The sequence below is a fragment of the Odontesthes bonariensis genome, chromosome 20 (genome assembly GCF_027942865.1).
Source record: "Odontesthes bonariensis isolate fOdoBon6 chromosome 20, fOdoBon6.hap1, whole genome shotgun sequence".
In the NCBI taxonomy this organism is placed as follows: Eukaryota; Metazoa; Chordata; class Actinopteri; order Atheriniformes; family Atherinopsidae; genus Odontesthes; species Odontesthes bonariensis.
In genome coordinates, this window is record NC_134525.1 from 34,485,218 (window position 1) to 34,506,897 (window position 21,680).

The 21,680-nt window shown below is 40.4% G+C and overlaps 1 protein-coding gene across 1 annotated transcript in view; it reads left to right on the forward strand.

Moving 5' to 3' along the window:
• The window catches only part of gfod1 (glucose-fructose oxidoreductase domain containing 1), a 38,051-nt gene extending 19,910 nt beyond the window's left edge, over positions 1-18,141 (forward strand). The window contains exons 2-3 of the mRNA XM_075452375.1: positions 11,865-12,058; positions 12,370-18,141. Coding sequence (XP_075308490.1) covers positions 11,865-12,058; positions 12,370-13,095 — 920 coding nt within the window. The 3' untranslated portion in view covers positions 13,096-18,141. The remainder of the gene's footprint in view (positions 1-11,864; positions 12,059-12,369) is intronic.
• The last annotated feature ends 3,539 nt before the right edge of the window (positions 18,142-21,680 follow it).

A 21,680-nucleotide genomic window follows, 5' to 3' on the forward strand; every position in this document is an offset into this window, starting at 1 on the left:
TGAGTGAGACTAATGCCAGTCATCATTCACAGTTCGGCTGCGCACTAATGGACCCGGAGCTGCATTGTAGACAGTACAACCACAGATACAGCCTGCTGTTGTCTTATCATGACCATCACTGCTTTCCTATTGTCCCAGACCCTAACGACTGCCATGCACCATCCATTCTAGATTTGAACAGTAGAAACGCACAAGGACTAAACTCTTCCTAAATGTCTCCAGGTTATTACAGAGGTAGGCAGAGTTCCTGAAATAGAATTATTCCATTCATTTTTAGGTCAACCCAGCATTTGCCTAAAAGTTTCATCCAAAAATTGTGCATCACTGTTTACCATCTATTTACATCACGAGAATGCTATTGGCTGCTAGCTGCTTATCTATAACTAATGTCCTGCTTTTCTTTTAGTATCAATGAAAACCATCTTTGATGGAGATACTGGTGTCCAGAAAACACCTCAACAAGATCATATGAAGTAATTTTCATTGTACACATAGGTACTCACCAGAGACTGTTGATCCTTCAAATGATCGAGCTTAAAACGCTGTTTTAGTTAGAATCAACAAGTCCTCCAGAGAAAATGATGAGAAAGGTTGTTGTTGCATACCCTTAATTATTGCTCATAACAACATCCTGTAAAGTAGCTCCTTTACAAGCTACAGAAGGGTAAAACGACTCGTGAGCCTTTCTACTTCAGACAAATCTTTCTAGAGAAGGGGGGGATTGGATGGAGCAGCGACACAGCACTTTCAATCATTTGCATGTGATAACATCTGAAGTGCATTGAGTCAGTTATACAACAACACCTTAAAACAATTTGATCATTTTCTGGTTGGGTTTAGCTAAAAATCTGATTTGGTTAGGGTTAGAAAAGGAAGAAAAGGCATTTATTTTTACAACATGACTGTCACTTTCATGGACACCATTTTGCTGGTTGCTTTGATAAAATGTGAAGGCAACATGTTATGACCTAACTATGTCACTTGTCTTGGTTAGAGTAAGAAGGAATACTTGGTTTGCGTCAGAAAAGGAACATGGTTTGTTCTAAAAGGAATTATTTTCACAACGTGACCTTCACCTTCATGCACACAATTCTAGCATTTCACATGCAGTTGCTCTCATCAACATTCAAGGTCACGTATTATTTTGATATAATTATGAATAGTTTGATGTACAAATGACCCATGGGTGTTGTATTTGGGAGGAGGACAGTCTCATTACGATCCAATGACCCACCAATCTCTCAGTTTCCCAGTTTGTTGTTTATTCTCCACTGTCACAAAATAGTTTTTTTCATAAAACAGACTGACCGTCCACCTTCTGACTTTATTGAAACAAAAAAAACATCAAATCCTGTTCAAACTTTATGTCAAACTTCAGTCTTAGACACTGACTGTGCACTCCCACATTACTGCAGGGGTTTGTTCTGCTGTTTGGCTTCAGCTGTTGGAGATCATATAGTACCCTGGCTGCCCAGGGTACTATATGCATGCTAATTAGGAACGCAGTCACACAATAGGCATCAACAGAAATGAGAACATATAGCTTTCAATGTCCATCTCTTTTTATTGTCTTCTTGTCATTGCTTCAAGTCACATTTGATTTAGGATAATTGGCAGAAAGTCAAAGCTGACCTCTCTCTTTGAGTGTCTACTTCTATGTTTTACTGATGCAAGTGCAAACAAGGCTTCTGCATTTCTACCGCTAAGGTGTTCAAAACATCATAAACTCCCCGAGATACGGTCAGTAGGGAGAACAAAAACCTTCTTTTGGATGTATTTTTGGTCAGGTTTTGAAAGGGGAAGGCCCACCATTGGATGATCAGTGATCAGTTGAGGTGGTCTTTGGCAGCCCATACTGCGTCTTTTTGTTTCAGCCACAACCAGTGACTTCTTCGTTCAGCCAGAGCAGAGAGTTCTTGGATTCATTTCCACATTTTTTCCTGTGATTTCTGTTACTTGCTTGCTTTCTGAACCTTTGGAATGGCTTCACCTGTTTACACCTATGTGTGTGGCTGTTATTTTCCGAGCCTTAGCTAAGAGAAAGAGAATGCTAATTCCTTCACCAGCGGTTCAGTGGTGCCGGACGCTTTCTGATCTTTCAGGACCACTGTTTTCACTGTGTCTGTACAAAGAACTGCCTCACACAGTATCACACACATCTAATACACATACCCATCAGAGAATCACAGGCTATTTTCAAAGCAGGCGTCCAGCAGTTAAGACTTTTTAATCCCACATTAACTATTTGAACAGATTTGCTGTAAATGAGCATTATTCTACAGTAAGTACGAAAGCTCATTGCACGAGCACCTGAGGTACACAAGTACATCATGTAGGGAGAAAACATTATGTCACAACACATGTTGTGTTACATTTAGTGTAAACTATTCAGAGCTTTTTGTTGGTACCACTAATATTCAAAAGTATCTTTTAAGAAATTCTTACAGTAGTAAAAGGCAGCTCATGTAAAGGGAAAGGACATTTATTCTGCTTCCACTCAGGACTTTGAATCAATCCAACTTAATAAAGGGTGATACCATGAAGTACTGCTCAAGATTTTCATCAGTATGTGGGGACCTTAAAGTTTCTTCTTCTGATCCTCAACCTGCAGAGACACGGCCCAGCGTGGCCAATCATTATCGCTTTCTTTAGCTCACCTGGTTCTGGCTCTCTGTGGTATAGGCTGTAAGTATTGTATGTTATCCACACAGTTTTCCAGCTCTTGCCACTGGAACACATTAGACAAGGATTGCAATGCATAGTCTTGCATGCAGCTATTAAGTGAATTTGTTTCCTGAAGGGAAATGGAGCAAGAGAAGAGGTTTTTTTTCTGCGTTAACTAAGCTAAGCTAAGTCAGCTTGGTTTCTCAGAGGTTTATTGTATTGTTTTCATGGTACATTTCCATTCTGACACAATAGAATGTTCAACAAATAAACAATAATTAAATACTACCAGAAGTTTTTGTTATGGTCACAAAGTAGTTAATCAACCTCTTAATTAAACCCACTCTGAGCTTCCCATACAGCCACCACTCCCAGCCTTTCCTTCCTCAGCACGGCCACTGCTGTGCACAGCCAGGTAAGCTGGGAATCTCATGGATCCAAGTCGTGCCCTTTGACATCACCCTGCTCCCTCCCTGCCATGCCCGTGTGTGTGTGTTCAGCAGGATACGCTATGACCCTGGCAGTGGGGTCCACATGACAGCCAACTGAAAGGAGCGGGGGGGCTTTCACTTCTAATAATCAGCTGCTCCATCCTGCTCTCTCTGTTTCTGTGCATGCTCATTGTCTTTGCTGCTGTCCAACCAAAAGTAAAGTACAAATCCTGCAATACATTAGACATTCATTATTCTGTTTGCAAATATTAGTAGTCACCCGCTTTAATCAGAGTCTCTCAGTGCAGCTTTTTGATATATCAATGTAAAAATGTTGTCAGTAACAGATGAAACAGCAAGACGAAGCCAGCCAGTCATCTGTGTTCCAGCTTATCATTCATTCAGGGGCTGTGGATTTATCATTGGGGAGGTTGGAAACAAAAAAAAAATCATGGTTGAATGTAAGAAAATATGATCACATTTTGGTAGATAAAGCTCTTTAAAAAAAATCTGTTTGAATTCCAGCCTTCCAACAAAGGTGACCTCATAACATCTTAACACTGCCACTTATAGAGAGGAGGCTGCTCCCACTGTTCCAGGTTCTAAGATGAAGTTTGAGCCTGTGGGATGATGGAACTGCAAAGCAAGGCTTCTGAGGACACCTGGTGGCTGCCACCTTTCCCTCCCTCTGAGGGGGCACCTCCTCCAAAGTTAGAAAGTGAAAGGGTCATATTAGAGTCTGGTACCTCCTGCTCTGAGGACTGAAACTCAGAAACGATTCACATTCACTGCACAATATTCCTGTCTTAATACTTGAGGTTTGCAAAACCTACAATGACCTCATTTTGATTGATGGTAGTATCAGCATCACTTTGGTCAGCTCTGGTTTAGTTGTACTGTTTGTCCTATTCACCTCTTCTGCTCTGCATCTTTGTCTGTCTGTGGAGTTCTGGGTGATCTCTTGTCCTGTTTATGAATTATTAAGGTTTTTTCTGCTCCATTACTGCCCCCTGTCTGAGCATGGAGCTTTCCCTGTGCGTTGAGTTCTGTTTCACTCTGCCATAGCCATGCCCCAGAGTCAGCTTCTCTAAGTAAGACTACCACATGTGTAGTAAGCAGGGCTCCGAACCGGTTCAAGGAACGAAAACGAAAACCGAAAACGAACGGAATTTTACGAGGAACGGAAACGGAAACGAAAACGAAATGGTCTTCAACTGTTCCAGAACAGAAACGTTATTCTGAAATCCACAAAACCGGTTAATAACGGTTTTTTTCGTTCTCTATATATTTTATAAAATTTCACAAAAGCGTAGCCTTTGTCAGGGGGAAAAAAAGACTACTTCCGGTTGTGCGTTCACTTCGCTGCCCGCTAGGCTCAATGCAGGCAGCTGTCACGAATCACTTCCTTTATCCACTACTTAGTCTAGTTATCCACTAGTTATAGTGATGGTTCGGAGTAGATTCACCCTGGGGTCATTTGAACCGTGACATCCAGCCAAGTAGCCCACCCGAAGTTTTTCCGATCTTGGCCGAACTTTAGCCGAGTTACTGAGTTATCCCGAATAGCTTAGTACAAGCGCTAACGGACCCTGGCAGTATCTCCAAAATTACCACACTAAAATCACATGCCATGACACCAAACTTCTACAGTAGTACAAATATGGTCTGTACTCACAAAACGATGCATTTGGAAGTTTGTACATAGCAAGGCTGCTCAATTTCTCCTTTGATAAAATAAATTCACAACTCTACAACATAAAAATTCATAAAAATTCATGTAGAATATAGCATATACTTTGTTGTCTACAGTAGTAGATCAACCCTCATCTTACATTGAAGCTCCCAGATCAAGGAAGTGACGTCGACGCAGCTTTAGCCCATCTGAATGTTTTTGGATGCTGCCGGTGATTTATTATTTTTGGGCATAGAGCTACGGTGTAAATCAAGGGCAAATACTAATGAGTACGTCTATTCTAAGGTAAAGTCCACACACGTAGACTTGATAGGCCCACCAAACACTGCCGGAACGATAAGAACGAACGATATATTACGTTCCGAACCGGTTCAGGAAAGAACGAAAACGTTAAACATGCCTGAACCATTCGGAACGGAACGATTGAAAAATAATTTCGTTTTCAAGCCCTGGTAGTAAGACTTTTCAAACTAACATGAGTACTACTAACTATGTGCCATCTGCGGGAAAAGTTGTCATATGCCTTGTTTAAAGAAGAGAACGGGGCCTTTCTGTGTGGAGTGTGCATCTTCTCCCCGTGTATGTGTGCATTAACATGCATGTCAGATTAACTGACTCTAAACTGTCCTCAGGAGTGAGTGAGTGTGCATGGTTGTGTGTCTACATAGATAATTGGCAATCTTTCTGGAGAAAACCTGGTCTGATGAGGAGAGACGGCATCCATCCCACTTTGGAAGGAGCTGCTCTCATTTCTAGAAATATGGATGAATTTATTTGTCACCCTAAAACATGACAACCCAGGGCTCAGACCAGAATGCAGAGTTGTAGTCTTACACACTTCTCTGCAGCTTCCCACCTGCTGCTACCCACCCAATCAATTAACACAAAAGGAGCAAATCCTCTTGTGCAAAAAAAATTAAAACAAAAACTTTAACTGAACAAAAACATCAAACTATTAAATGTGGTTTGCTGAATATCAGATCGCTCCTTTCCAAGTCTCTGTTAGTGAATGAGTTGATTTGTGATCATCATATTGATATATTTTGTCTTACAGAAACCTGGCTGCAGCAGGAGGATCATGTTAGCATCATGTTAGCATCATGTTAGCATTAATGAATCAACTCCCTCTGACTGTTTAAATGTTCACGTTCCTCGAACCACAGGCAGAGGAGGAGGAGTGGCAGCTATTTTCAGATCAGGGTTACTCATCAGTCCCAGACCCAAGATTAGTTTTAGCTCTTTTGAATCTGTGATTCTCAGTTTTTCCCACGCAAAGTGGAAATCCCAGAAACCTCTTGTGTTTGTTGTTGTGTATCGTCCACCTGGCCCTTATTCTGAGTTTCTGTCTGAATTCTCAGAGTTTTTATCCCAGTTAGTGCTGAGTACAGATAAAGTCATTGTAGTGGGTGACTTTAATATTCATGTAGATGTTGAAAATGACAGCCTGAATATGAACTTTAATTCTATATTAGACTCTGTTGGATTTTCTCAGAGTGTTCACAGACCGACTCACTGCCTTAATCACACCCTTGATCTTGTGCTGACTTATGGCATTGAGAGTGAACAGTTAACAGTGTTCCCTCATAACTCTGTCTTATCTGACCATTTTCTGATAACCTTTGAGTTTACATTACTTGACTAAACAGTTTCTGAGAAGAAATTTAAGTATAGAAGGTGTCTATCAGAGGAGGCTGTAACCAGATTTAAAGAATTAATTCCATCATCCTTTTCTGCACTGCCATGTGCAGATATGACAGAGGACGACTACCTAAACTTTACTCCAGCAGCACTTGACTCTCTTGTTGACAGCACTATAGTTTCAATGCGTACAGCACTGGACAATGTTGCCCCTCTGAAAAGGAAGGTAATCAGTCGGAAGAGGTTGGCTCCTTGGTATAATTCATAGCTGCTTTAAAGCAGACTGCAAGAAAGCTGGAGAGACAGTGGCGTTCCTCTAATTTAGAAGAGTCTCAATTAGTCTGGAAAGATAGTTTAATAACGTATAAGAAAGCCCTTCGTAAAGCTAGAACTGCTTATTATTCATGATTGATAGAAGAGAATAAGAACAATCCCAGGTTTCTTTTCAGCGCTGTAGCCAGTCTGACAAAGAGTCCGAGCTCTGCTGAGCCAGGTATTCCTTTAACTCTCAGCAGTGATGATTTCATGAGCTTCTTTATCAATAAAATTGTTTCTATTAGAGAGAAGATTGATGGAGTCCTTCCCACTATTATCAGTGATGTATCATCAAGTACAGCAGCTTTAGAAGTATCTTTAGAACCTGATTTGTGTTTAGACGGCTTCTGCCCAGTTGATCTCTCTGATCTAACGACAGCAATAGTCTCTTCTAAACCATCAACTTGTGTTTTAGACCCAATCCCAACCAGACTGTTCAAGGAGGTTTTCCCATTAATTGACACTTCCATATTGGATTTGATCAATCTGCCTTTGTTGACAGGATATGTACCTCAGCCTTTTAAGGTTGCTGTAATTAAACCTTTACTTAAAAAACCTACTCTTGATTCAGAAGTGTTGGCTCATTATAGACCTATATCCAATCTCCCTTTTATGTCTAAAGCTCTTGAAAAAATAGTTGAAGCTCAGCTTTGTGATCATTTACACAGAAATAATCTGTTTGAAGAGTTTCAGTCAGGATTCAGAGTGCATCATAGCACAGAAACTGCACTGCTGAAAGTTACCAATGATCTCCTCTTAGCCTCTGATAGCGGACTTGTGTCTGTGCTTGTCCTGTTGGATCTGAAAGTTACCAATGATCTCCTCTTAGCCTCTGATAGCGGACTTGTGTCTGTGCTTGTCCTGTTGGATCTCAGTGCTGCATTTCATACGGTCGATCACAGTATCTTATTACAGAGACTTGAACATGTTATTGGGATTAAAGGAACTGCATTAGGCTGGTTTAAGTCATATTTATCTGATAGATTTCAGTTTGTTCTTGTAAATGAAGAATCTTCCTCACACACCAGAGTAAGTCATGGAGTTCCTCAGGGTTCTGTGCTTGGACCGATTCTTTTCACTTTATACATGCTTCCATTAGGTAACATTATTAGACAGCATGGCATAAATTTCCATTGCTATGCTGATGATACCCAGTTGTACTTATCTATGAAACCAGATGAACCCAATAGGTTGGTCAGACTACAAGCATGTCTTAAAGACATAAAGACCTGGATGACTCAGAACTGTCTGCTTCTAAATTCAGACAAACTGAAGTCGTTATCTTTGGACCTGAGCGTTTCAGGGAGAAATTGTCTAGCTATATAGTTACTCTAGATGGTATTTCCTTGGCTTCTAGTTCTACAGTGAGGAACCTCTGAGTTATTTTTGACCAGAATTTATCATTTGACTCGCATATAAAACAGGTTTCTAGGACTGCCTTCTTTCATCTTCGTAATATTGTTAAAATCAGGAACATCTTGTCTCAGAGTGATGCAGAAAAACTGCTCCATGCATTTGTTACTTTAAGATTGGACTACTGTAATTCTTTATTATTGGGCTGTCCAACATATTCTCTGAAAAACCTTCAGTTGATCCAAAATGCTGCAGCCAGAGTTCTGATGAGAACTAACAGGAGAGATTATATTTCTCCAGTTTTAGCTTCTCTTCATTGGCTCCCTGTTAAATTCAGAATAGAATTTAAGATTCTTCTCCTCACATATAAAGCTCTTAATGACCGAGCTCCATCATATCTTAAAGATCTCATTGTAAGATATTTTCCCAACGGAGCACTTCGTTCCCAAACTGCAGGTTTACTTGAGGTTCCCAGAGTTTCTAAAAGTAGAATGGGAGGCAGAGCCTTCAGTTATCAGGCCCCTCTCTTGTGGAATAAGCTGCCAGTAAATGTCCGGGAAGCAGACACCCTTTCCACTTTTAAGACCAGGCTTAAAACTTTCCCCTCCCCTCCTTTCTGTCATTTCAATCCCCAGCTGGTCGAGGCGGATGGCCACCCTTCCTGAGTCTGGTTCTGCCAGAGGTTTCTTCCTGTTAAAAGGGAGTCGTTTCTCTCTACAGTCGCCTCAGGCACGCTCAGAATGGGAGATTGGACTGAAAAAGAAAAATGTTTCAGTGCAATCTGTTGGTTTCATTAGCTAGGAAATTGTTTTTGAATTGGCTCTATATGAACGAATTGGATTATTTTATGAATAATTATGATTACAATTAATTGAATTCCAATTGGCTTGAATTTGACTTTATTATCTAAGTGCCTTGAGATGACATTTGTTGTATTTTTGGCGCCATATAAATAAAAATGAATTGAATTGAATTGTCTCTGTGTGGCCCTGTGATGGACTGGTGACCCGGCCAGGGTGTACCCGGCCTCTCGCCCAATGGCAGCTGGGATAGGCTCCAGCTGGCTCTGATTTAGAAATATGATTTGGAAAATATCCTAGTTATTTATAGATGAACTAGTTTCACATGAAGACAAAGATTGTATGAAGAAAGATCAGATCCTGCATGATTTCCATGCTGTTCAAACCGTCTGTTGGAGTGAACTGATGCTTGGAAAAGGAAGCTTAGTTCCTCTGCTCATGGTGACTGGGAGGTTTTCAGACACATTTTTTGGCTCCTCCTTTCGATACCAGTTGAGGACATGGTCCACATTACTGCTGCTGATACACTAATCCACTTGAAGATTAGGCCTTTTATTCTGCTTTAGTCTTGGAAATCCTGACTCATGGTTACAGAGGTTCTGAGATCTCTCTTCCACTTTCTTTAAGCATTTGTAGTCCAACATCCTTTCATTTATGTTGGTTCACTGCACCAGCTGTTCTGATTGTACCTTGTGTCCAGGTGCATCCATAATCTCTTGGACACACACACACACACACACACACACACACACAGAGTGTCTTGAGGCAGGCTGTGGCAGCAGTGCTGACTCAACAGGCTGACTCATCTAAGCCTCAACCTTCCAAAGTGTTGCACATGAGGAACAAAAGGTCGTTGCTGATGTGACACAGCGCTGCTTCTATCTCGGGAAAGGTCCCACTCAGAGCCTGAGATGACATGTCATTACAGCCATGAGTTGGAGTTATACTGCACATGGGTTTTTTTCAATTCACTTCACTTTATTTATATACCGCCAAATTACAACAAATGTCATCTCAAGACACTTCAATGATACAATCTAGTTCAAGCCAATTAGAGTCCAATTCATTGTAATCCAATCAAATACAATTTATTCAGTCCACATTAGTCCAATGAATACAGAGCCAGTTCAAAGAAAGGAGCCCAGCTAAGGAAACCAACAGATTGCCCCGAAGCTTCTCTTCCATCCAGTCTCCCATCCTGAGCGTGCAAGGCACTGTGCTTGCTCTCTCTAAGCCGGTGTTCCTTAAAACTTTAGCCTCAATCAAAATGCCACAAAAAACAGTTTGAATTAATAACATTAGGCATGATCCCAGAGGGGCCTTAACCAAGAGTCTATCTTTCCTGTGTGTCTACTTCTAATGAGAAGGTATTCTCATACGACATACAAACGGACTTTACTCCCGACTGACTGGGGTGAACCGTGATCATGTTGAGGTTAAGCAGAGCAGTATTTTTATTATTCAGTTGAGTGTTTTTACACATAAAGCTTAGTAAATGAAGTAAGAGTAGCATATTCTTCATCTTACAGATAAAAAGTGGAATCCAGCTCTCTCCCAGTTTGTCTGTGATGTATGTAGCTTATCATAGCAAAGTCTAATAATTACAGAGTGGAATGCTCTTTTGGTAAATATCTAAAAGAATAAAAAATACATCAACAAAATGAAAAAATATGCTAATGAAATCAATTCTTAGACTAATATAGATTTATCTAGATCATTCCTAGATCCATCTAAGTATTCTCTAAAATAGCTAAAGGGACAACGTTTATCAAACTCCTCTGAAATGAGAACATTTACATTTATGAAATAAAGATCCAGAAATAAATCCTGACAGTTTTATCTTTTAAAACATGTTTTTTCTTTAAAAAATCTTTACATCCAATCCATAAATTTAATTACATTATTTCAGGATTTATTCCATTCCATTTATCTGATAATGACTGTAATGGCTAGGAAGTGTCTGCATGGTGCTTGGGGAGGTAAATCTGTCCAAATTTGTTTTGTTTGCTTTTGTTTTACCAGAGAAAATATCTTCAGGACAAGCCCAAACTGGGTAGTTAAGAAAATGCACTATTAAAGTTATCCACCTTCAATGAAGAAACTTTGATGATTTCCAGTAATCTCCAGGGAGTGTGCACCCCCATAGAGGGTAACAACTCAGCAAATGAGGTTGTTGATACTTGTCTACTGGTGTTGAAATGATTTAGCTCATGTGAGTTGATGCAGTGTTGTCAGGAGATAATCCATGCCAGGAGTGTGCTCCTGGTGTGTAACTGTGGATGAAGGAAATAGGCTTGTTTTATTAATGTGTATTCATAGACAACCCTGCATTTTGGTTGTTATTTTCAGTTGTAATTCGCTCACAGTTTATTATTTTTCTGTTGAAAGACTGTATCCAGCAGAAACCTTTGTAATCATCCATTTGTTGCTCCTGTATTTTTCCTTCCAGTCATCAGAAAAACTGTGTCCGTGTCTCTGTTCCATCAGTCCTCCTGTGACACCGCCTAAAACTCCCTGAGCTCTGCACTCTTAGCAGACCTTATATTTCTTAGTGCAACATCTTGTAAGCCTTTGAATGTTACCATTCCTCTAAATTTCATTCAAGGATTCAAATTGAGAACACCATCTTTCTGTGTCCATGGAAAGAATATGTACAGAGTGCATGAAGTTTGTCTGTCTTTTACACTTCCTGTGACTCCGAGCACCTACTATGGACGTTGACTGGATAACTTTACTCTGGGGGGAAGAGATCTTCTCATACTCAAGAGGATATGATCTTGTAATGCTGCTTAAACTTCTCACAGTACTGTTCTTCACTCCTTCAGCTCTTACTCCTTTAGTTTTAGTCTTTATATTGACATTAATTACAAAGACAAAAACACAGTCAAAACTAGAAATAAATACACAAATAGATAAATGAATAAATGCAGACACGAGTCACTCCTAATTGTTTCTCTGCTCTTTTATAAGGTATTGGCAAGAATGTCATCTGTGACAGGACCGCCACTCCTCTGGATGCCTTTCGAATGATGTCTGCTGCCCAGTACTACCCGAAGTTGCTGAGCATCATGGGAAATGTGCTGCGTTTCTTACCAGCTTTTGTTCGAATGAAGGAGCTGTTAGAGGAAGGCTACATCGGAGAACTTCTAGTCTGTGAGGCCCAGGTATGACAAAAACACAAATGTGGGGCGGTCGGTGGCGTAATGGGTTGAGCAGGCTTCCCATGTACAGAGGCTACAGTTCGAGTCCCGCATTGGACGACCCTTTGCTGCATGTCATTCCCCCTCTCTCTGCCCCCTGCTTCCTGTCTCTCTTCAACTTTCCTGTCCATTAAAGGCATAAAAAGCCCCAAAACATTTTTTTTTTTAAAACAAACACAAATGCTTGTCATGACAAAGACATGTTATTCTCATTAGTGTACTCTTAATGAGAATGAAAAACATGCTTGTCACATGTTCTCTTCTTTGACCCAAAGGTCCACAGCGGCAGTCTCCTGGGGAAGAAGTACAACTGGAGCTGTGATGACCTGATGGGAGGTGGTGGCCTGCATTCGGTGGGAAGCTACATCATCGACCTGCTTACATTTCTGACCGGCCAGCGTGCTGTAAAAGTTCACGGCTTCCTCAAGACTTTCGTCAAACAGACGGACCATATTCGGGGCATCCGTCAGATCACCAGTGATGACTTCTGCACATTTCAGATGGTACTGGAAGGAGGTGCCTGCTGCACTGTCACGCTCAACTTCAATGTCCCCGGGGACTTTCGGCAGGAAGTGATAGTTGTGGGGACTGTTGGAAGGTTAACTGTCTCTGGAATAGACCTGTATGGACAGAAGAACATTGGTGGTGGACCTGAACTCCTGCTCAAAGACACCACTCCTCTTGAAAAGGCCTCCTTGCCGGAAAAGGCTTTCAGCGACATTCCATCCCCGTACCTTACAGGGACGATCCGCATGATCCAGGCTGTGCGGCAGGCCTTTCAGGACCAAGACGACCGGCGAACTTGGGATGGGAGGCCCCTAACAATGGCCGCCACTTTTGAGGATTGTCTTTATGCACTTTGCGTGGTGGACACAATCAAGAAATCCAACCAGTGTGGAGAGTGGCAGAACATTGTGGTGATGACAGAGGAACCGGAGGTGAGTCCGGCCTACCTGATCAGTGAAGCCATGCGACGCAGTAGGATGTCACTCTACTGTTAGTGTCCAGATCCTGTCCTGCTGTTTAAGGGGGCATTGGTGTTATTTGAAGTTCTTTCACCAAGTTTCTGGATTCAGTACATCTTATCAACAGTTTGATAACCTGACTTGTTACTGTTACAGAGCGGTTACACTACTGTGATGTAGAGAGTTGGATTTTTCCTGATTTGGCAATAAAGGAAAAGCAACGTTATAAATAATCAAACTTTTATGTATTTTTTCTTTTTTCTTGGCTATTTTGAGAGAGGATGTGAGCCCTCCAGTGAGATGTACTATTACATGAGAGTGACTGATGCAACAGAAAGAGCGACTGAAGCTCTATCAGGGACTGAAACTACTTGCTGGTCAGTTGGTTGCAGTAGCAGATCTACAGGAATCTGCTTCCAATAAACCCGTTTTACAACCTGACACTTGAGTAATTGGAGACGTTTTCCATCACCCTACTAGCTTTTTGATCAAACAGATGTTGCAGCTCCTTTTCCTGCTTCTCCTCTATGACTGAGTCTGAAAACAACGCCTTACACTGTTGGTCCAATCAAGGACAGCCAAGGAAGAACGGTAGTTCTCTGAGATAGTGTTGCTCTGTTGTTGCTTGTTGCTTTAATTTGAAACATGTGTTGGTTTTACCCAGTCAATGTTTAAATAGTCAGTGCACTTAATAGTCTGTCTCTGTTTGCTCTGTATTCTTCTTCTGTGTTCAACAAAAAGAAATCAGTAGTTTGGCTGGCGGCTTTTACCTTCCAGTTCATGTATGCAATACAAAGTGCAGCAGAGACGCTTTTCTCTCTCAGCCTGAGATGAAGGTGTGACGCACACTAAAGTATGCCTTTATGCAGTTCCAGGAGGCTGTGCATTAGCTCCACAGTCCTGCATGAGTGACCAGTAATCCTTTAATGTTGTCCTGATTCATTCCATGCTTGTTCTGTCATCATGAAGCATAGCCATGAGGTTTTTCATGTTCTTGTATCAGTGCTGAGGACATCCTTATACCGAGGCTCTGTCCACACCTTATAAAACACAGGATTTTTGCTATACTTACATCCAGCAATTGCACACAGGGGGTCAGTCATATTTCTGTTTTTTCTGTCTGTTTTATGACCAGAACTCCTATTTACACTGACACGGGCATGTCCCATGTATGTGAATGGAACAAAGATTTATATCAAAATGGTGCCAAAGCACTCATCTGGGCAGAGTTTTTGTAATGTGGACGTAGCCTTGGTTTGAGGGGAATTCTAAACTAACCCTGATACAAGCTAATATCAGCCTGTTTAAAACGCTTCCAGGCTATTAACATTGTAGCACAATGATGTCGACCATGGATGTGATTAGCAATTGTTTCAATTTCTAGATGGTAAGTTTGGAGTTGCTCGTTTTTTTCCCTTTATTTCAGCAAGTCCCATGTAACCATCAAAAGCAACAGTGTTAATCTGTCTCTCAATATTTTTTGACTGTCCCGTTGTGTGCCGTGACCATCACTGAAAATTGAAAGAGCGTTGGGTTGGATCTCCAAAGATACAAGAGGAAACCTGACACCTTCATTTACCTCTATTCCAGCTCTTTGCTTTGCTCTCTCATCTCCCATTAACCTGCACCACACAGCTGTTGCTTTGACAAAGAATATATAACAGCAAGCTGATTAATATAGTGGAGTATTAAGCAGGGGAAAAAACACACAGTTGGTGAAAGTAGCTAAAAAGAAATTTCAAGTGTGATCTTTCAACTTTTCTCAGTAGACAGAAATGTCCACTTCAGTAACTTGGCTCGCTCATTAGGTCTGTAAACTGGTAGCACATAAAAGTTGAGTGATAGCAACAGAAGTTTGACTTTGTTCACTTATTGTCTTCATTGACTTGGATCTATCAAAAAAAACAAAAGTTCATAGAATATTGTCAGAGTAAAGAGAACCAAAGATGGAGAACAAGGGCAAGGGGAGAAAAAAAGAGAACAGACAAAACCATCTGTTAAAGCAATTCTGCATTTCCTGCATCACACCAGAGTTTGTACAGATGCTCCTATGATGCCTAAAACAAATGATCACAAAGTGAACTGAAGGTCTGACAGAGTGACTGACCTACAGGCCAAAAGATTTTTCCTTTTTTTTTCTGCTTCTGCGTTCTTAAACTGTGCTGAAATGCTAACCATGTCACAACTACTGAAAATGGACATATGAAAATGTTCTAAAACAATATGTATTTGTCTAAAGAATTAAATTAATGCTGTATGTGTTTTACTCACAAAACCAAAGGAACTGGAACATGTTTTGATGAGTGTTAAGGTTATTCAGTGATTTTGATATTGAAGTTTAATAGTGACCTGCAGTGTGTTTGTGAGATTACCAACAGACTGAGGCCTTCGAAACATTTAGCTTCTTAGGAAAACTAATCTTTTAAACTCTCTCTTGGGAAAAGTTTTATGCTTGGTCTTTAGAGGCAGAATGCATGAGAGCCAGAACCCAGCATCACTGCTGTAAACTGTCAACTACAGTGCAAATGCAGAATCTGCCTGCTGACACCATGCTTTGCCGAGGTAAATCCCCAGCTGTGACCAAACTTTTAAAACTGCTTTTGATTCAGTTCTTTTGGGAAAAAAACACCTCATGTCAAAAGGTCTGCCTGGAAAAAAAAACTCTGAGTTCAACGCTGATAAGCTATCTGTCCTTAAGCAACATAAAGGTAAATCATTGCCCCTTGGTACCAAATGCCTTATCAAATCTACTAGACTTTCCCCCTCTGTCAGATAAGAGATGTATGGTAAACCTGTAAAAACTCTTGTTAGAATGTGGACTTTTTGGCTCTAATTTAAATCTGTCATTAAGACACTGAGCAACCACATGATACACAGGTTCCAGATAAGTCAAAGAAAATCAGTAGATGGGTCTCAGTGTTGTTTTCTTTCCTTAATCATGCCAGCAAACCTGCTTTCCTACTGTGTGACTGATGGGACTCTGTGACTGGCTCAGTTCTGGAGGAGTTATGCTTGTATCAGGGAATCAGTGAGGGAGCACTCCAACACATCAGAGGTTTGGCTTCAAAATGTTAAAGTTACTTCTTTCATTTCATAATGGCTGCCAGTGCCAAAGTTATTGGTTAAACTATATTTACAGCTCTGTTGAGTCCTAATCGATTTTCTGTAAGTTCAGCTATATTGCAGAAAAGGTGCAGGTAGAGTTTTAGAGTATTACCTCTGAAGGGTCATGCTTCTGTGTAGAATTTGCTCCATTTAAAAGCTCCAGTAAAATGGAAACAGTTGACTTTATTAGGGACACATTCAGATAACCTATTAATTCATCTCTCGATGAATCTAAACTAAGATTAGATCGAAACTTTATGATTACAGATGAAAAGGTTTCACATCTGGAATGCATGTTTTCCACCATCACTCTTCCTTCAAATTTGGAATTAAACAGACATTTTTAAACTGATGACTTCTTGTTAACATAAGTGCTAAATATTATCAGGAACTTGTGGACATACTTGTGCTTTTTTATGTACGTGCTACAACATTGCTCCACAAAGAGTCATTTAAAAACCTCCGCAGGGGATCTCAGAGGATCCAGTGATGATCATGTTGAATTAAACTGCGGAACACCATCCACCTGCAAAGACACTGCTAGCTCAACAGAGAAGTTTAGGGAAACCACAATTAATTCCAAATGTATTGATCTTCCAACTGTTGTCTGTTTATAAAGGTTCACTCTTATCAGATCCAGTATGTTTCCATCAGCTGGATCTCGTATTGAGTTGAAATCAGCTGGATTTAGCGCCCCAGGATGAGAAGATGTCTAGGAACCAGCAGCAAACTTATTAGTTTGACTCAACTAGACCTTCTTGAGATCTTTGAAGTGTTTAAAGTTGGGATTTGTCTCCGTTTGTGTTATAATGGCCAGTGAATGTATGCATGCCTCCCCTCAGCCGTGCTCCTCCACAGCTGAGCAGACACCCAACACCAGAGGGCTTTCATTTACAGAAGCAAAGTGCTGAATCAGAAAAAGTCATTCATCAGATTCTTGAGAAGTCATTCTAATACACAATCTGTGTATTAACCAGTTTAGAAAATGTATGGGGATCTGGGTTGCCTTGGGTGGGTTTGTGTAGGTCCTGGTATCCTTGCTCTGGGGCCTCTGATGTAACCGCAGGCTTTCTTTTTTTTTTTTTTAGGGGGTTGTGGCACGTGTTGGGGTGTGGGTGGGTGTGGAGGTGCTCTTCCCCTGTTGGGGTCTGTTTGGGCAGGCCCAGGTGATGATGGGTCTCAGACTCAGGCCACTGCATGGGTTTTATCCTCAAAGGATGAACACCTCACAGGCTTTTTACCATCAGTGTTGAGAAAGGTAACAGTTTTTTCATTTTCTTTTCATTAATCTGTTCTTTTCTGTCTCTTACTTTCTCTGGGTCAAACTTGAGCTTCTTTTTTTCCTCCCCTTCTCTATCGGGAGTCAGGTTGAAGCCTGGAGGATGAGATCGATGGTATTTTAGCAGACCTTTACCAAAATGATATCCTGTTGTTTTTAGGAGTAACCGAGAACACCTCCTTTAACTTCCAAGAGATAGGTAGAGGCTGGGATTTCCTGTCCTCAGCTGGTTTACGGATGCTGACTTGCTGTTTATTACTTGCTAACCCTCCACTTGGAAAAAAAGAAATAAATCCATTTTGAAGCTGTATTGTGACTATATCCAATATTTATTGTCATGTATGTATATTGTGGAAGCATGGACCTCTGTACATACCTAGCTGGAGCTCTTAAACATATATTTATGGGTCTTACTTCAGAGAATGTATACTGTGGAAATAATTTATATTTTGTATCCATTAAGGATGATGATTGTGATTATTGTGAACTTCTGTTAAATGACGTATTTAGTTTTTTTGATTGACTCCTGTTTTGTTTTACTGTCTCATCTACCCGCACCATTGTTCAACATCAGCTGAGTGTGTAAGGATTACAGTGTATCCGTCTGTAAGCGTGTGTGTGTCTTGGAACTTGGTTTTTGTGGTATCAGGATTTGTTTAATGCTGCAGTTGAAAATAAAAAAACATGTACAAAATCAACTAATCGAATGACCTTTCTTTAAAATGTATCCTATATCTGGTGGTGAAAGGTTATTGATGATAGACTGGATGCAACGTTTCCTAAATTTCAGCTTAAATATGACTAAAAAACATAATCAGAAGTCCCAAAAAAAGATCAAGAAAACCCAGTTGAACTAAAATACATGTGTTTCTAAGAGATGATCCAATGTTGCATACTGTGATTGTGAGTGTCACAACTGTATGTGCAGCGTTTGTGGAGCAATAACTATAACTAAACATTTCAGAAAACTATTGCAACAACTTGAAAGGGTTTTTGTCTATAAAATTCTGTTGAATTAAGATCAGGACTTTGACTTAGCTATTCCAAAACACAAACTTTATTTCTTTTAGCTATTCTTTGATAGAACAACTTGTGCATTTAGAGTTGCTGTTTTGTTTCATTGCCTACTGTTCATGGACATTCCTGGTATAATTCAGAACTGATTGTTCCATCAGGAACCACTCTGCCCTACATGTAGCAAAACAGGCATAGACTACATACTACACCTCACTTATGGAATCAAGTTTTCTTTTCCTTCTTTTAAAACTTCTGTGACAATTTTTACAGCCATATTTATGCAGAATTATAAAACACTCACAAACTCTTGTTCAGTTGTATTCATGTGTGTTGTGGTACAATGCTACAGTGATTGTAAAGCCACTGTTGCCCTCTGCTGGCTACTATAGGTGCTACACTTATGTCTTCATGTGAAGTGCAAAAGTTGCCAAGAAGCAGTCTTTGGGACTTCACACCTTTTTACCAACGAGTAAGTAAAGACTATTATTATAAACTTAATACATGTATCAATCTATTGTTCTTGTTACTGTAAAACTAAAGAATTTTCTGAATCTTTCATTAAGTAGTTACTATTTCTGGACAGAAAAGAGGGGAAACAAACACCATACCACCATTAAAAGAATACCTGTTGGAACAGGAAAACACAAGTTAATGACCACAATTATGCCAGATGTACATAATGTCATGAGAAATTAAATGGGGGAAGAAAAAAAGAGAGCAAGGTCAAGTCAAATCAAATTTATTTATATAGCACATTTCATGTACAAAACAATTCAAAGTGCTTTACATAAAATAAAAGCATTGCAGCAGGGAGAGGAAGAAGCATTAAAAATACATAAAAGAATATAAAGAGAAACAAATAAAATCATTTAAATGAATTTAAAAACAAGCAACAGTCCAGATAAGTTCAAAGATATCGTGCAGATTTCATGCATAGACACATGAGAACAGAAATGTTTTTAACCTGGATTTAAAAATGTCTCCATTTGGTGAAAGTTTAATCTCCACTGGCAGTTTGTTCCACTTGTTTGCAGCATAACAGCTAAATGCTGCTTCTCCATGTTTAGTCTGGACTCTGGACTGGACCAGCTGACCTGAGTCCTTGGATCTAAGAGCTCTGCTGGCTTTATATTCTCTGAACATATCACAGATGTATTTTGGGCCTAAACCGTTCTGGGATTTGTAAACCATCAGCAGGCTTTTAAAATCTATTCTGTGACTGACTGGAAGCCAGAGTAAAGATTTTAAAACTGCTGTGATGTGTTCAGATCTCTTAGTCCGGGTTAAAACTCCACCAGCAGCGTTCTGGATGAGATTAAAGGTTTCCTCTCCCAAAAAGACCAGGAGAAACTCATCCATGCATTCATCTCCAGTAGACTCCATTACTGTAATGCTCTTTGAACTGGACTTCCCAAAAAGAGCATTAAACATCTGCAGCTGATCCAAAATGCTGCAGCCAGAGTTCTGATGAGAACTAACAGCAGAGATCATATTTCTCCAGTTTTAGCTTCTCTTCGTTGGCTCCCTGATAAATTCAGAATAGAATTTAAGATTCTTCTCCTTACATATAAAGCTCTTAATGACCGAGCTCCATCATATCTTAAAGATCTCATTGTAAGATATTTTCCTAACAGAGCACTTCGTTCCCAAACTGCAGGTTTACTTGAGGTTCCCAGAGTTTCTAAAAGTAGAATGGGAGGCAGAGCCTTCAGTTATCAGGCCCCTCTCTGTGGAAGCAGCTGCCAGTTTGGGAGGCAGAGCCTTCAGTTATCAGGCCCCTCTCTGTGGAATAAACTGCCAGTAAATGTCCGCGAAGCAGACACCCTTTCCACTTTTGAGACCAGGCTTAAAACTTTCCTTTTTGATAAATCCGAGGATTTAGGAAGGGGTCATTTTTTCCTGAGGACACTGAGGCGACACCACCTGTCTTCCGATGTCCTCAGAAACTTTTACAGCTGTGTGATAGAGAGCATCCTGACCAACTGTGTTACTGTGTGGTATGGTAACTGCTCTGTCATAGACAGGAAGTCACTACAACGGGTGGTGAAAACTGCCCAGCGCATCACCAGGTCCCCGCTCCCTGCTATTGAGGACATCCAGAGGAAACGCTGCCTGCGTCATGCTTGCAGCATCCTCAAGGACTCCTCCCACCCTGCGCACAGACTGTTTATCCCCCTGCCCTCCGGTAGACGCCTTCGAAGCCTCCGGAGCAGAACCAGCAGAATGAAGAACAGCTTTTTCCCCAGAGCTGTCTGCCTTTTGAACTCTGCTCCCAAATCTCTCAATATAAATGTATATAGATGTATATATTACCACTGCACTTTAATCCATATATATATTTGTATTTCATTGCACAGTAATTACTAATCTGTAAAAATGCACTATATTATTGCTTTCACTTGCACATTACTTAATTTATTTATTGCTATTTGCACTTCTGGTGAGATGCCAAAAACTACTTTTTGTTATGCTATACTTGTATATGTGAAATGACAAAGTTGAATCTCATCTCAAGAACAAGCGGAAACGGAAAAGCCGCTAAAAGAGCTTAACAGTGCAAAAATGAGTCGAATCTGCAGTAGAATACATTCAGCTCATCAGCCAGTTGATGGTTCACTGCAGTGCTGTGGGGGTGGTCTCCTGTAGTTGGTGATGTTCTGCAGGCCTCTCGACACTGACGCTAGGTCATTGGCTGAAAGGCTGTTTTTGATCTTTTCAGCAGAGCTCCTCTTAGCTGCTTTCACCTCAGTCGTCAGTGTTTCTGGCCTGGTTGTACAGGACTCTGCACTTTAACAAATTATTCTGTGGTCATGTAGATTTGATTTAATGTATTTGGTAAAATATATTCAATACAATTGTGTTTTTGATTTTGTGGCAAATATTTAATTAAATTTCAAATAAAAATGTTTGGAATAAAATCCAGCCACTGTAGTTAAGTAAAACATAAGCATTACATTTATTCCAAATAGAAAGAATATTGAGTGAATTCAAATTAATGTAGTCAGGCAAATATTAATTGAAAAGTACTTCCTGTCAAAGTGCACGTTTTCCAAAGGCTGAAGTATAGTTGCCACGCGGGGCGCGTCGCACTCTGGTCGCACCCAAACGTGACGTCAAAATGACTTCATTTCTTTCAACTTGCTCGCTCGCTGTGTAATTAATGCAGCAGGCTATCATCTAGCCACAAGACATTTGAAGAGAGTACAGACAGCGAATGTTC